Source organism: Dipodomys ordii, unplaced genomic scaffold (assembly GCF_000151885.1).
Source record: "Dipodomys ordii isolate 6190 unplaced genomic scaffold, Dord_2.0 Scaffold355, whole genome shotgun sequence".
NCBI classification, from domain to species: domain Eukaryota; kingdom Metazoa; phylum Chordata; class Mammalia; order Rodentia; family Heteromyidae; genus Dipodomys; species Dipodomys ordii.
Window position 1 is genome coordinate 66872 of NW_012267571.1, and position 17065 is coordinate 83936.

The 17065-nt window shown below is 40.5% G+C and overlaps 1 protein-coding gene across 1 annotated transcript in view; it reads right to left on the reverse strand.

Moving 5' to 3' along the window:
* The window catches only part of LOC106001668 (solute carrier family 22 member 10-like), a 125261-nt gene that overhangs the window by 61607 nt on the left and 46589 nt on the right, over positions 1-17065 (reverse strand). The window contains exons 3-5 of the mRNA XM_013036693.1: positions 5419-5581; positions 3690-3813; positions 561-676 (exon numbers count right to left, since the gene is read on the reverse strand). Coding sequence (XP_012892147.1) covers positions 561-676; positions 3690-3813; positions 5419-5581 — 403 coding nt within the window. The remainder of the gene's footprint in view (positions 1-560; positions 677-3689; positions 3814-5418; positions 5582-17065) is intronic.

Sequence of the window (17065 nt, forward strand, 5' to 3'; positions counted from 1 at the left end):
CGCCACCTCCGGCTTTTTTTTTTCCTTATGTGGTGCTGAGGAATTGAACCCAGGGCCTCATACATGCAAGGCAAGTGCTATACCACTGAGCCGCCTTCCCAGCCCATTAAAAGCAATAATTTTAAAGCGCATCAACCTCTTGATCCGACCAATAACTCTTTCTAAATTCCTTCCCACAATTGGACCCACGAACCATGTATTAGAGATGTTTTATGATTTTCCTGCGGTGTGTGTTGAGTTGTCAAGGAATGATATGATGAGTACAAAGCCCCAGCCTTCCCTAAAGAGTGTATAAAACAGCTGCAAACCCCAGGCTCGGGCCTCTCAGCGTCACCAGTTGTTTGTGGTGTGCGCAGAGGACTGAGCTAGCTTGCAATATATACCTCGGTGCTGAATACATCGATCTTGGTCTCTGGTAGTCTTTATGGGGGTCCTGAACTCAAGCATTATACCAGTCCCTGGCCTGCTGTTGCTATTGTTTTTGAAAGAATAAATGTAGTTCCTCTCTACTAAGATATTGGAGGTAAAACATATTGATAAGTTTATTTATAGGAACATACCTGATAAAACTCAGGCAGCAGCTTCTCATACACAGCCTGGGTGCATGGAACAACTGAAAAATGGATATTTTTGCCTTGGCGTCCTCAAACTCCTCCGGCAGGTTGGATTTCACAAACTTGGACAACAAAAGTCAAAAGCATTTATGAGATGTCAATCATGTGCCAATTATATTGCTAAATACTAGAAGATGAAACACATATGGTGTGTTGAATCCTCAAGGAAAACTACAGAGTAGGGACTTGGGCAGAACCCAGTCTGGGTTCTTCCCAGGTGGGAAGAAGCATGAAAGATACCTGAGAGGGGAATTAGATAAGATTAAAGCCTGTTTAAATACTGAGGCAAAGACAAGTAAAGAACCTTGACATTTAAGAAGGTGTGTGTGTGTGTGTGTGTGTGTGTGTGTGTGTGTGCGAGCTTGCATGTGTGTGTGTGTGTGTGTGTGTGTGTGTTGGTCCTATGGCTTGAAGTAAGGGCCTGGGTGCTGTCCCTGAGCTGCTTTTCCTCAAGGCTAGCCCTCTACCACTTGACCATAGCAACTCTTTTGCCTTCCTCTGTTTTTTTTTCTTTTTTCTTTTTTTGGGTCTGGTTTTGGGCCTAAACTCTAGGCCTGGGCGCTGTCTCTCAGCTCTTCAGCTCAAGGTTAGAGCTCTACCACTTGAGCCACAGCATCACTTCCGGCTTTTTTTCTTTTTGCTTATATGGTTCTGAGGAATCAAACCCAGGGCTTCATGCATACAAGGCAAAGGCTCTACCACTGAGCTACCTTCCCAGCCCTCTTTGCCTTCTTCTGTGTAATCTTTTGGAGATAAGACCCTCAAGCAGGCTTTGAGTCTTGATCCCAAGTTCTCAGCTTCCTGATTAGCTAGGATTACAGGGGTGAGGCAGATATGCCTGGCTTGTGTTTATTAGTTTTATAACAGTTTATTCATTTTCTATATTAGGCCTATGGAGAGTTAATACTAGATATGACAGACTGTTCTATCAGTGAGTTAGTATTTTAGATTATCCAAGTAAAGACATAAAATACAAAATGAGGAAGTGTCGCTGAAATGTTCCTTGGGACACTATTTAGGAATACTGTTTATTTGAAATGTTATCTATCATTAATGACAGATGTGAAGAATTCAGAGCTCTGATTGAAAGGCAAGAGATTGTTGCTGAGGATCAGTCTGCTAGAATTTTCCAAGCCTTCAAAACTGCAATAGGAATTTCTAACCTTTGCCTAGCTGGAATCAGCTAGGCTATGGATTCCTTTGTATGTTACCTCTCCCTTTTGAACAAAAACAATAAGTATTTCCACAGTGCTCATATAATCATTGCATATTGGATGAGTTTGGGACAGGTGGACATTTTTTTTTACTCTGTAGCTTCACAGATTTATATACAAAGATTCTATAATCAGAGAACAATGCTTAAGTAGTCCCATTCACATTTATACCTCGTTAAACTGTTAAGATTCTGTGTGCTAGAGGTGGAGATCTTTTTCTTAGCATGTAAGAGGCCCTTAATTTAGTACCCAGCACTAGGAAAAATAGACTCTGAACTTTGAGCATATGTTGGTTGTAATGAAAGGAAACTTTTGGAGACACTGCTATTTCATATAGCAGAGGGATGACATTACTTTGATTGGGAACATACAACCTTTGTGTCTTCCTTGGTTAGCATTTTCTTATGTGGCATTTGCTGTCTTTCAGAGGCAGCCTGTGGGCACGTTTGTCCCCAGTGCCACTGCCACCCAGTTTGGTGATGTGTCAAAGGCCTCCTCCAGCTCTTATCACCTTAGTCCTTTCTAGACCATTAATGCTGGCTGAACACTTTTTGGTTTTCTCACCAATGCCTGGCACATAGACTGGATTAGCACCGATTTTGTATAAGACTGTCTCTCAGTTTTTCTGCCCTAGTTTAAAATGTTTCTTGCAGACAGATGCTATGAAGTTAATTCCGTTAGTAATATCCAACACTGTGCTGACACACTTTATGTATTCAAAGGTATTTTTTAACTCTTTCTTTAATTAAGCTGCTCCTGGGACTTGAACTCAGGGGCTAGGCATTGCCCTTGAGCTTTTGTGTTCATGGCTGCCACTCTGCCACTTGAGTCATAACACCACTTCCAGCTTGTTGGTGGTTAATTGGAGATATGGGCCTCCCAAACATTCCTTCCTGGGCTAGCTTTGAGGCTGGATCCTCAGAGCTCAGCCCCCAGAGTAGGTAGGATTATAGGCATGAGTCACTAGGGCCCAGCCTCAAAGATTTTAAAATGAGTGAGTAAAATGTATCTATGAGTGAGCCAGCCATATTAGGGCCTAGGTTCTAGAAATATGGAGAAAAACAAATAAGAGAAACATCAACAAACCCCACAACAAGAAAAGAAATGCAAAAAAAAAAAAGATTTTCAAAGAGCTTTTCTACATAGGCAACATCTTAGTACTCTCTGATAATGACAGTGTAAATGTCAGAGAAAAAAGGACTTTTATATAATTACTGCCAAAGCACTTGGATTAGAGCAAGAGTTCCTATCTGTTGCCTACTAGGCATTTAATTTTTGAATGAAATGCATGGAAGTTAAAATGATATTTAATGCTTTCCCTAAAGTGAACCATGATTTATTGAACTAGTGAGAAAGGATTACTGCTTCCTTGCCCATATGTGTGTCGTGTGTGGGAAATTGCTCTTTTATTCAAACAATGATTTGATTTCTGACAAAAGATAGCCACATTTTTTATTTGGTTCCTCTTTCTCTACACAATAATAAGACTGTGGGGGAACTAAGACGGTGATGTGCAAGTGTCATGTAGAAGCAGCATGCTCAGGAGGCTGAGAACAGAAGAGCCCAGTTCAATGCCAGCCTTGGCAGGAAAGTTCCCAAGACTCATATCTCTAATCAATCAACAAAAAACCGGATGTAGCATGGTGGCTCAAAGTGACAGAGTGGTAGCCTTGATGGAAAAAGCTCAGGGTCAGTATCCAGGCCGTGACTTCAAGCCCCATGACCGAAAAAACAAAAAACAAAAACAAAGAAACTTCTCACTTAGAAAATTCTAATTTGGGATATGCCTAAAGGACACAGAATAGTAGGATTGTGAGTTCAAATCATGTATTCCCAGTAATCAGCCCCCTTCTCAGATCACCTCAATGCTCAGGGTCTCCCCAGCATTCTTCTTTCCATTTATATGTGCAACTCTTCTAAGTTCCTCTAAGCCCTTTTCTAGCTGATTGCTAAAAACCAGCCACCGAGCAGACTCTACCAGCATCCTGAAAAAGAAGACAACACAGCTACAGTAAACATCTAACTGCTTATTTTACACATAACTTTAATCTGAAATATCTTTTCCTCTCCATTTCATATAGACTTTGTACATCATAGTAGAGTCATTTCTGATTAAATCTGCCTTCTCTGGTGGACTTACAGGAAGGGTATCTAAGTGTTTGTTTGTTGAAAGTAATTATAGACAACAAGGAGGAATGAACAAATACTCTGAGTATCCATTCACATTCCAATGGTTAATATCCCTATATAATCTATATGCCATATAATTAATCTCTGTAGAGGATTTTTTTCAGAGATTTTATACACAGTAAAATTCTTCACACTGGGAACTGGTGCTCAGACTTCTAATTATAGCTACTGTGGAGGCTGAGATCTGGGGATCACACTTTGAAGCCAGTCTGGGCAATGAAGTCCATGAAAATTTTATTCCACAGTATGATCAAAAACCAGAAGGAAAATTGTTGGCTCAAGTCGTAGAGTTTGCTCATTTTATCACTTTTGATGAAAAGGTAAAAAGTACAAAGCATTAAGTATTAAAGGAGATAACAAAAGAAGGAAAGACCCGGCATGCTTATATACTACTGAAACTTTCTACTGATTCAATGCAGCCCCCAGCAGAATTCTAGTGACATGCCTTGTGTAAATAGAAAAGGCAATGTTAAAACTGATAGGGAAGTGCAACAGACTCTGCCGAGTCAAAGCATTCCTGGACAAAAAAAGCAATGCTGGAGGTATCACAATATTTGGCTTCAAATTGTGCTACAAAGCCAGAGTAATGAATCATCATGGTACTGGAAGAAAAAAAAAAGATACGTATTCCAATGGAATAGAATATAAGTCCTAGAAATAATCCACAGAGTGGCATATTATTACTAAAAAAAGAAAAACCAAATTATGTTGTTTATAACAAAATGGATGGAAGTGGCGGTCGAGTTAAGTGAAAAAAAGCAGACTCTGAAAGACATGTATCATATACTCTTCTCTGCAAATCTGGACTTAAATATATTTTATATGATATGGCCCTTGTATGTTATGAGTGTAACAGGAGCCCAATGCTGGGGAGCCATAGGAACACAGGGAGATTGAAGTCAGTAGTTGATGGGGGTGGAGTGCAAATATAACTTCATTCTGTAAAAAACAGTACAGTTAAGCTTGTTAAACCGATTAAAATTATTTTTTAAAAAGGAGGGAAGATAGCATAAGAAAAAGGAATAGAAGATGTAAATATGGTCAAAGTACATTATTTACATGTGAATTGAAGGTGTGAATATGGGGAAAGTACATTATTACATGTGTGGAAATAGCTCCCTCAGACCCCTCTTATTCCAAGCAATATATGCTTAAAAAGGAGAGAAAAAAAAAAGATTCCATAATAATTCTGTGGTTAAGATAGAAAAGTGCTCACTCCACAGCTGCAGCCTCCTGGCAGAGTACATTCTGTTCTCCTTTGTATCTCAGTAGCACAGTGGTGATTGTGGGTGAGGTGACAGGATCATTCAGAGATTACACAGATCTCAAGTGTCAGGTCCTCCCTCTAAGCCTCTATGTTCCCTTTCATTAGAGTTAAAGGCCAGACATATTGTCCATACCTTGATAACACGCAGCAGACCAACAGAGGTATGGATAATATCAGCTGCAGTGTGATCCAGCTGCGAAAGAAAAAAGCCAGTCCTCCCAGGAGCATCTGCCCAGTACTGTAGGAAGTCAACATTGCTAACAAAGCTTGGGATTGAGGTCTTGTCCACTCTATAACTGGAAGAAAACACAGTTGTAATTATAGTTGTGTGGTTATAATTATTTTTTCCAAATCATGTTTTCAAGACATTTCTAGTCAGGAAGGAAATTAAAGGATCAAATGACTTACTTACTGAGAACAAAAGCATTTGCAATAGCAGGCTGGACAGATAACCCAGCTAAGAATCGCAGGGAACAGTAAACAAGGAAGGTGGGAGCAAAGGCTGCACAGGTGTCACCGATGGCCATTTGGAATAAACACCACCTGAAGATGGTTTTCCTCCCGAACCTAAGAAATATTGGACTATGTGAGATTATTCAAGACCAAAAACAATAACACTAAAAACAATCAAAGATATCACGTCATGAAATTTAAGGTAGATACTGAATCTTTCTATAAAGATTAGGTATCATCCATTTGAAATATGCTATTCTTTAAATAAATATTAAATATTAATCAATACTAAATATTATTTCTACATTATACTTAAGATTTGTTGGAATTTCTATATTAGCCAACAGCTGAAATGGAAGAAGCTGAGCAATTTGCCAATGAATGTGATGTCCACAGTCTCTCAGTGAGGACACGCAAAGTCACCATAAGAACTCTGGTGCCGTGTCAAGCCATATAAAAAAGAAGATAACATATGAGAGTTTGTCAGAAGTGTTCATTAGTAGACCCATATTTGGGATGACAGATTTGTGTGTTATGCTTAGAGTCCTGAGGAGTGAAATCAAGAAAGTTCTGCTATCTTTATTAGTGTCTGTGCACTGTCAAGGTGGAAGTCCAACTTGTTTGACAGACAGAATGGGAAGACATCCATCAATGTTTCAGATAGATAGCTAACAACCTCTCTCAGCTGTGTCTGGCTTCTTGTGCCTTGGAAAGTCTGTTTCATCATGAACAGTAGACAACTCAGAAACCTCCTCTCCCTTCAGGAGTGGATAGAAAGTTCACAGAAGAGAGAATAAGGCTCAAAGAAGATTTAAACCATCTAAATAGACCCATATCAAGCAATGAAACAATAAGAGATCTCCCATACAAGAAAAAACCAAGACCAGATGGATTCACAGTTGAATTCTATAAGGCCTTCAAAGCAGAACTGACACCAGTATTCCTCAAACTTTTCTATGAAATTGAAAGCAAATGTTCACTCCTAAACTCATTCTACGAAGCCAGCATAACCCTCAATCCCAAACCAAACAAGGACTTATCAGAAAGAGAGAGAGAGAGAGAGAGAGAACTAGAAATCTATTTTTGATGAACATCGATGCAGAACTTCTCAACAAAATTCTGGCCAATCACTTCAACAAGTCATCAAAAAACATACATAATGAGCAAACAGTGTTTACTCCAGGGATGCAAAGCTGGTTCAATATTTCCAATAGAAGTAAGGTCAAGAACCACATGATCATTTCAATAGATGCAGGAACCTCAAAAAAAAAACCCAAACTTCCAAGAATCAACAATGAATTAATAAATGGGCAAAAGAACTGAAGAGAGACTTCCCAAAAGGAGTACAAAATAGCCAGGTGCTGGTGGCTGTAGTCCTACCTATTCAGGAGGCTGATATATGAGGAGCATGGGCAGAAAAGATTGGTAGACTGTGAGATCCAATTAACCATCCGTTCCTCCAGCCCCCAAAAAAACCCAGGAAGTAGATTTGTGGCTTAAAGTGGTATAGTGCTACCCATGAACAGAACTCAGAGACAGCACTAAGGTCCTAGGTTCAAAGTCCATGACTGACAACCCCTCCCCCCAAAACAGAAGAACTACAAATGGCCAATCAATACATAAACACTGACTATCTCTGGTGACAAAGAAATGGTTATTGAAACAAAACTTGAATTGGCCTCACTCTAGGCTGAATATTCATCATCAAAAACGTAAGCAAGTAATGGAGGCAAGGATTTTGGGGGGGTAAATCACACTTTATTAATACACTACTTTAGGACCATAAACAAATGTGAGCACTGGATAAACCTGTATAGGTGTTCTTTAACAAACTGAAAAAAAAAGAACTACCATGCAATCTAGTGCTACCACTCTTGGACATTTGTTCAAAAGGATGTATATGAGATTATTATGGAGGCCCCTATATGCTCATATTCATGGAAGCACTACTCACAAGGGTCAGGCTATCAATACTACTCACAGACCATGAATGCATCAAGAAAATGTATGTATCATGAATGTTATTAAGCTAAGTAACAGAATGAAATTACATCATTTCAGAGAAATTGATGGAACTGGAGATCATCATATGAAATGAAGTAAGCCAGATTTAAGAGTACAAAGTTCACATGTTTTCTCTCATATGTACATGCAAGACCTAAAATAAGCATATATAAACACATATAAGATACACATGTTATATATACTAATTATATTTATCGAAATTATATAAGATTGTACTATTATATATTACAGTATTATAATACTCATGTATATTATATACTACAGTACTATAATATATAATGTTATCTAACAATATAATCTTACATACAATATAACATTTTATAGTGTATATATAAAATCATTAAACTGTGGTGGTGGATATATAAAATCCCATGGTGATGCCCCTTTAACAATTAAAAAGCATTTCAATAAAAGTGAGTATTAGAAGATGGAACATGACTGTCTGGGGTGTGGGCACTCATAGGAAGAAAGTGAACAGAGGTTAGGATGGTGAATAGGATCAAAATACTTTCTATACAGAGGTGGAATGGAACAATCAACATAGTTTGTTGCAAGTGCTTTAGAAAGAGAGAGAGGGAGGAATGGAGAGTGATAAATGGATTTATTCTATTCAAGATACATCATATGCATAAATGGACATGTCAAAATGAAATCTTGTACAAGTAAGAGATGTTACTAAGAGGCTACTAGGAGATGTAAGAATGCATAAATAAGGAGATAGAGGCAAGATGGCAGATTGCTGTCAGGAAAGTCAGTGACTCTCCTCACTGACAGAAGGTCCAGAGCTCAAGTAGGAAAAGCAAGCTCAAGCAGGGACACCACGCATAGTCCACTAGAATTAAATACTATGGAATCTTAAGCCTGTGAAATTGAGGTGCGGTAGTGGGGGAGAGAAAACCTGACTTAAAGGAATCCAAGAGCCCTGTGGCAGGGGTGCAGGCCTGTATTCCTAGAAGCTCAGGAGGCTACGCCAGCACAGCCTCTATGAAAGTCTATGAGATTCTCATCTCCAATGTTGGGAGTGGAAGTGTGACTCAAGTAGTAGAATGCCTACCTTGAGTGAAGAAAACTAAGAGAAGGGACGGTGCCCTTCCCTTGAACTTTTTCAAGTCCCAGTACTGGCACACACATGCATGCACTCCCCCACCCCTGCCACCCCAAACAGAAAAATAAAAACCAGTCTCAGAAAGACAAATATCACATGCTTGGTTCTCCTTCCTTCCCTCCCTCCTTTCCTCCTCCCTTTCTCTTCCCTTCTTTTCACACCCTTTCCTTCCCTTCCTTTCTTGCCAGCATTGGGCTTGAACTCAGAGACTGATTAATGTCCCTTAGCTTTTTGCTCAAAGCTAGCACCCTATCATTTGAGCCACAGCTTCACACAAGCTTTTTACAGGTTCATTGGAGGTAAGTGTCTATGGACTTTCCTTCCCAGGCTGGGGTACAACTTTGATCCTCAGATGTCAGTCTCTTGAGTAGCTAGGAGTATGTCACGATACCTGGCTTTCAATGTCTTTCTTTTAGGTTTTATAGCTTTCATTGTAGAGGTCTTTAACTTCTTTGGTCAAGTTTAATCCTAAATATTTTAGTTTGAGAAAGCCATTGAGAATGAAATTGGTCTTTTGGCTTTTTTCGTAGATGGCTTATTGTTGTTATATAGAAAAGATACTCGTTTTTTATTTTATTGATTGTGAATACATCAGTTCATCAGATCCCACATTGTATAAGTTTATACAATACAAATTAAAATTTCTCTAAATGTCTTCTTTTTTTGTGTTTCTTTTTAATTGTGAAAGTACTGTACAGAGGGGTTACAATTACATGGGCAACATAATGAGCACATTTCTTATCAAGCATTGTAGCCTCCTCCTTTGTTTCCCCTTCCCATCCCTTCCAATCCTCCTTTCCCCCTTCCCGTTCCCCCACCTAAGTTGTAAAGTTGGTTTTGCTACATAACGACTTGTACATCTCATAGTTGCAATGGGTCCTCCTGTATCCCTGTTTGAACAATTTGTTTTTTCCCTTCCCCTCCACATATACCAACATCATAGATAGTCAAAGCAATGGTTATACCATGGGTGAGGGACAAACAAGGCAACAAAGACATAATCTTATAAATATGTTAGAAACAATTGCATGAAAGATCTCTCTCTCTTCTTTTTTTTTTTTTTTTTTTTGTCATTGGTATGGCTTGAGCTCTAGACCTGGGAGCTGTCCCTGAACAATTCAGCTCAAGGCTCATGCTCTACCACTTGAGCCATAGCACCACTTCTAGTTTTCTGGTGTTTTTTTTAAAATTGTAATTAAGTGATTACATAATTTCCCAAATTTCACAGTATTGTGGGATAATGATGCTCATTTAAAGGCACAAACTCATTCTAACTTTCCTGGAGCAAATTGTCTATCACGGTCTATAACATATAATGGTGTACACATATACACCATACATGTGATCAGTAGCATGGGGTTATTTAGTAGTTGTTCGACCAGATGATTGGAAGTTCTTTGTTTCTTAAGTCCTGTTAATTTTGGTGTATCACCTAACATTTTGGATTTAACATCCAGTTATCAGGGAGACCATGTACTGTTTGTCTCTTTGCTCTTGGCTTATCTCGCTCAACATGATTTCTTCTAGCTGTATTTCCCTGCAAATGCTATTATTTTGTTATTTCTAATGGCTGCATAATATTCCATTGTGTATAGATACCACAATTTTTGGATCCATTCATCTGTGGTGGGGCATCTGGGTTGTTTCCATACCCTAGCTATTGTGAACAGTGCTGCAATAAACATGGAGGTGCATGTGTCCTTGTATATTGGCTCCCGTTGTTCAATGTAGATGCCTAGAAGTTGTATGACTGGGTCATAAGGGAGGTCAACCTTTAGCTTTCTGAGGACCCTCCAGACTGCTTTCCAAAGTGGTTGTATAAGTGTACATTCCCACCAGCAGTGTAATAGGGTTCCTCTTTCTCCGCATCCCCTCCAGCATTTGTCGTTGGCTGACTTGTGGATGTGGGACATTCTGACTGTGTAAGGTGGTATCTCAGGGTTGTCTTTATTTACATTTCCTTCACAACCAGGGATGGTGAACATTTGCTCATGTGTTTCTTTGCCATTTTTATTTCATTATCTGAGAAGTCCTTCTTTAGTTCCCTTGCCCATTTAGTAATTGGTTTATTAGGTTTGGGAGGGATTAGTTTCTTGAGTTCCCTGTATATACTGGATGTTAACCTCTTGTCTGATATATTGTTGGTAAACATTTTTTCCCAATTAGTTGGTTGTCTTTCTAGCTTGGTTGCAATAGATTTATCTGTGCAGAAGCTTTTTAATTTAAGTTAGTCCCATTTGTCGAGTCTCTCTCCAATTTGTTATGATCCTGGCACTCTGTTCAGGAAGTTCTTTCCTGTGCCTGTAAGTTCACGTGTGTCTCCTACTGTGCCCTGCAGTAGTTTCAGAGATTCAGGTTTAATGTTAAGGTCTTTACTCCATTTTGAGTTGATTTTGGTGCATGGTGATAGGCTGGGGTCCACTTTTAGTTTTCTGCATGTGGCTGCCCAGTTTTCCCAGCACAAGTGGTTGAAGAGGCTATGTTTCTTCCATTGTATGTGTTTGGCTCCTTTGTCAAATATCAGCTGACTGTAAGCCTGTGGATTTATTTTTCGATCTTCTATTCTGTTCCATTGATCTTCAGATCTGTTTTTGTGCCAGTACCATGCTGTCTTTGTTATTATAGCTCTATAGTAGAGTTTGAAGTTCGGCATGGATATCCCTCCCATGTTGTCTTTATTCCCTAAATTGCTTTGTCTATTCTAGGTCTTTTGTTGTTCCATATGAATTTTTGGACTGTTTTCTCTATTTCAGTGATGTACGTCATTAGGATTTTCATAGGAATTGCATTGAATTTGTACATTAATTTTGTCAGTATTAGCATTTTCACTATATTAAGTCTGCCTATCCAAGAGCATGGGAGGGCTTTCCATTTCCTAGTGTCTTCTGCAATTTCTTTCTTTAACTTTCTAGAGTTTTCATTAAATAGTTCTTTTACATCTTTGGTTAGGTTAATTCCTAAATATTTTATTTTTTGGGAGGTTATTGTGAATGGGGTTGCTCCCTTTATTTCCCTCTCTTCTTGTACATTGTCAGTGTACAGGAAGGCAACTGATTTTTGTGGGTTGATTTTGTATCCTGCTACTTTGCTGAAGTGATTTATGATTTCTAAGAGTTTGGGGATGGAGTTTTTGGGATGGTGAAGGTATAGTATCATGTCATCTGCAAAAAGGGATGGTTTCACTTCTTCTTTCCCTATGTGGATCCCTTTAATGTCTTTTTCTTGCCTTATTTCCCTGGCTAAGGTTTGCAAGACTATATTGAAGAGGAGTGGAGACAGTGGGCATCCTTGCCTTGTTCCTGATTTTAGGAGAATTGGTTGTAGCTTTTCCCCATTAAGTATAATATTGGCTATTGGTCTGTCCTAAATGGCTTTTATTGTTTTAAGAAATGTTCCTTTTATTCCTATTTTCTCCAGAGCTTTTAGCATGAATGAGTGTTGAATTTTGTCAAAGACCTTTTCTGCATCTTTGGTGATAATCATGTGATTCTTGACCTCGGCTCTGTTGATGTGTTGGATTCCATTTATTGACTTAAGCATGTTAAACCATCCCTGCATCTCTGGGATGAAGCCTACCTGGTCATAGTGTATTATTTTTTTTATGTGTTTCTGGATTCTGTTAGGTAGAATCTTGTTATGGATCTTTGCATCTGTGTTCATCAAGGAAATTGGCCTGTAATCTTTGCCTGGTTTGGGGATGAGTGTGATATTGGCTTTGTAGAATGAGATTGGGATAGCTCCCTTCTTCTCTGTTTCTCTGAAGAGCTTGAGGAGTCTAGGTATTAGTTCTTCTTTAAAGGTCGTATAGAATTCTGCTGTCAATGCATCTAGTCCTGGGCTTTTTTTTGTTGGAAGACTTGATAGCTTCCTGTATCTCCTTGTAGGATATTGGCTTATTTAATTGATTAACTTCTTCTTTGCTCAGTTTGGGCAACTTGTATTTCTCTAAAAATACATCCATTTCTGCCAGGTTTTCTTCTTTTAGTTAGTATAACTTTTGAAAGTAGTCTGTTAAGATTGTTTGGATATGTTGGGTACATGTTGTGATTTTTCCCATGGCATCCCTAATCCTGTTAATATGGGTTTCCTCTCTTCTTTTTTTAATTAATCTTGCCAATGGTCCATCAATTTCATTGATTTTTTCAAAGAACCAGCTTTTTGTTTGTTTAATTTTGGCTATATTTTTCTGATTTTCTAATTGATTAATCTCTGCTCTTAATTTGGTTATCTGGCTCCATCTAGTAACTTTAGGTTCCATTTTTTCATGTTTTTCTAGCTGTTTTAATTGCAACATGAGATTATTTACTTGGTGTGTCTCTGTTTTCTTGATGTGGGCACTGTGGGCAATAAATGTGTCCATCTGGACTGCTTTTGCTGTGTCCCACAAGTCTCTTTGGGAGGAGTTTTCATTTCATTGAGTTGTAGGAAAATTTTTATTTCTTCTTTGATCGATTCCATTACCCAGGCATTGCTAAGGAGTGTGCTGTTCAAATTTCCATGTATTTGAGAAATTTCTGCAATATGCTATATTATTGAGAACTAGCTTGATTCCACCCTGGTCAGATAGGATACAGGGGATTATGTCGATCCCTTTGTATCTGCTTAAGTTCCTTGCAGGAACTTGATATGGTCTATTTTGGAGCAAGTTCCATGAGCTGCTGCGAAGAATGTGTACTGTGTTGTTTTAGGGTGAAATACTCGGTAGATGTCAGTTAATTCCGCTTGAAGTATGGCCTCACTTAATTCGGTAGCTTCTTTGCCAATCCTCTGGTTGGTAGACCTGTCCTTTGGTGAGAGTGGGTGTTAAAGTCTCCTAGTATTATCGTATTGGGATTTGTTTTATTCTGTATGTTTGAGAGTATTTGCTTAACATATCTGGGTGCACCAATGTTTGGGGAATATAAGTTGATGATGGTAATATCCTCCTCTTGGATTGTTCCCTGTATTAATATGTAGTGTCCGTCCTTGTCTTTCTGTACTGATTTTAATGAAAAGTTTATTTTGTCAGATATCAGGATAGCTACACCTGCTTTCTTACTGGGGGCATTTGATTGGTAGATCCTTTTCCAACCTTTTACTCTGAGTTTGTGTATGTTTGGCTGAGAGGTGGGTCTCCTGTAGGCAACAGATGGATGGGTCATGTTTTCTGATCCAGTCTGCAGTTCTTTTTCTTTTGATTGGCGAATTAAGCCCATTAATATTAAGAGATACTATAGAGAGATGAGATTCTGCATTGTGGTCCCTGTCATTCCCTGTTTTCCTCAGTGTTTCTTCTTTCCTTTCCTCCTGTGCTTCCTCAGTTACACTTTGATTAATGCCTGTCTGGGTGCAGGTCCCAGTTTCTGGTGGCTTTCTTCAGGTTGTATCCCTCCTCTTAGTATGCTTGGTAATGCTGGCTTAATGTTTCTGTATTCATTTAGTTTTTCTTTGCTATTAAAAATTTTCAGCTCTCCATCGAATGTGAATGCAAGCTTTGCCGGGTATATCAGTCCGGGTGGCAGTTATTGGCTCTCAGGGCTCGTGTGGTACTTTCCCAGGCCTTTCTTGCATTCAGTGTTTGTGTGGAGAGATCTGCAGTGATTCTAATTTTTTTCCCATTGTAGTATAGCTCCTTCTTCATTTTTGCTGCATGCAAGATTGATCCCTTATTATTCAGATCTATCATTTTTACTATAATGTGTCAAGAAGTATTTCTCCTAGGATCTTGCTTGTAAGGTGTTCTATATGCTTCTGTTATGTAGGTAAGATGTTCTTTTCTGAGATGGGGAAATTTTCACCGATTATCTTGTTGAATAGATTTTGTATTCCCTTGCTATGATATTCCTCACCTTCATCCACTCTATTTCTTGGCACTATCTGCTTGCTCTTGAATTTCCCTTTGGCATAATTTGGGTGAATTTTGCATATCTATCACTTTTTGGTCCAGTGGGTGTATTCTCTCTTCTGTATCTGACACTCTACATTCCATTTCGTTCACTCTGTTAACTGTGGCTTCCATTATGATTTGCATGGAGGAAATGGACTCCTTTATGGATTCGATGTTGGTTCTCAAAGTACTGATCTCACTTAATGAGGTATGTACTGCCTCTATTTTGGCACTTATCTCACTTCTTAGTGAAGTGTGAGCTGCCTCTAGTTTTGCATGCATCTCCTGTTTGATATCCTGCATCTCTTTTGATAGTTCATCCCTGTGCTCTTTCAATTTCTGGTCTATTTCTCACTTTATTTCTTGAGTCATTGCCTCTAGCATCACTTGGATGTAGGTTTTTGTCTTCCATTCCTGTTTGCTCCCACTGTGGCTCTCCACTGTGTGGCTGCTGACTATTGGGGATAGCTTGCTATCCTGGGTGTTGATAAACCTTATAATTTTTCTCTGTGATTTTCACATGGGGGTTTAGGGATTATTGGAGACTAATCTGAAATTTTGTTTTGGTGTGTCTGTCTTTGCTTGGTTGCTGTTTCTGTATTGGTAGAGATTCTGTATCTGATCTGGGTTCTGTTGGGGGCCTACCTCCAGCTGCTGGTCTGACCTACATATTATTCTCGGCTCTCTGCTGTAGATCGCTGGCAATTCCTGCCTTTGGAAGGGTTGAGCAGCCTATACTGCTCATGTTTGCTCCTAGGGGTGCTCTTGGCAAGATTGGATGTTCTGGATGCACTCTCCCAGATGCTGGAGTCTGCTATGGGCTCCTAATGGTTGTTTTTTGTTGTTGTTGTTGGTTTGTTTTTTTGGCGGGTTTTGGGCTTGAACTCTGGGCTTGGGTGCTGTCCCTCAGCTCTTCAGCTCAAGACTGGCATGCTACCATTTGAGCCACAGCACCACTTCTGGCCCTTTCTGCTTATGTGGTGCTGAGGAATCAGATCCAGGGCCTCATGCACCCAAGACTAGCACTCTACTGCTGAGCCACCTCACCAGCCTGAGCTCCTGCCTATCAGCAGGTGCTGGTGGCCAGTGTTGTCCAATTCCCAGCCTAGAATATATGAGTCAGGTTCTGGTGGGGTTTGGGCTTCTCTTGTCCTGAGCCCCCAGGTCTTTTGTTGTCACAGACGTGCTTTGCAGAGGGTACAGTTCCCTCTTTTTCTCCCCTCTGCTGAGGCATATGCTCAGCTTTTGACTTCAGTTGGGAGGAGTTGATTGTGTTGCTCAGGCACCGGATCACCTGGCTTGGTCCCGCCCCCCTGCCTGACACACACCAATTGGGCCTGTGCTGCTGTCTATACCACCTAGGTTATGCAGCCTGGGGTACACAGTTCAAATTTCTTATACTGTTGGGTGTCTTTACCTAGGGCACTGTTCCTGGCTTGGGCATTTAAGCTCCCTTCCAGGGGTGCTCTTGCTCTAGCCTAACCAGCTAAATGTGCTCCATGGGCTGGTGGAGCTCTCGAACAGTTCCCAGTTTTACTGGGTCCTGTGGTCCAGGTGTTGGCGTAGGGAGTCTGGGTTAGAGTCTGGGGATTCCCACCAGCTCTGGTCGTCCTTGAGGGATACCCTATCCCCTGTGAGTTACCTACCCTGGAGTTAGTTGTTTCTGTGTGATATAGGTCATCAGCTGCCATTGCAAACAGAGTTCAGTTGGGGTGGTTGGGGGTTGGGGTGGGCGGTGGTGGCTCTGTGTGATTCTCTTCTGTCTCTGCCTCCATCGATGTGGAAGCTGTCAAATCCACGATGCGGGATGGTCCTCTGGCCTCTGCCCAAGGGGTCTGGGTGGGGCCTCTGTACAGGTTCTGAGCACTGGGGTTTGTCTCTGTTTACACTCTCCGGATCAGCACCAGTTCCTTGTAGGTCTTCTGCTCTGGTGTTCTGTGGGCGTCCCATGTAGCACTGGGGCTCCCGTCATGGGGCGGAGTTCCGGGCTCGGGGGTTCTTTTCACAATCGGCGGGTCTGACACTGGTACCTCAGGCGGCTTCTGTGCAGGTCATCTGCAGACAGCCCGCTGTGTCTCTGGAACTCCGGCAGCCCCCGCCAGGCCGGCTGGCCGCGGCTTGGCAAGCTGCTGCAGGGTCAGTAAAGATTGGGGGTGTAGTTCTGGGGTTCCCACCCTGGGGATAAGCGGCTTTGGCGGGATGGATCTTCTCTGTTCAGATGGAGAGTGAGGGGTGGTGGTGGGATCTTTGTGCATTCTCCCAGCTTGTAGGTTGCTCTGTTTGTGGCAATCAGCAGGTTTTCAGACCCGTACCTCAGGCGGCTTCTGCGCG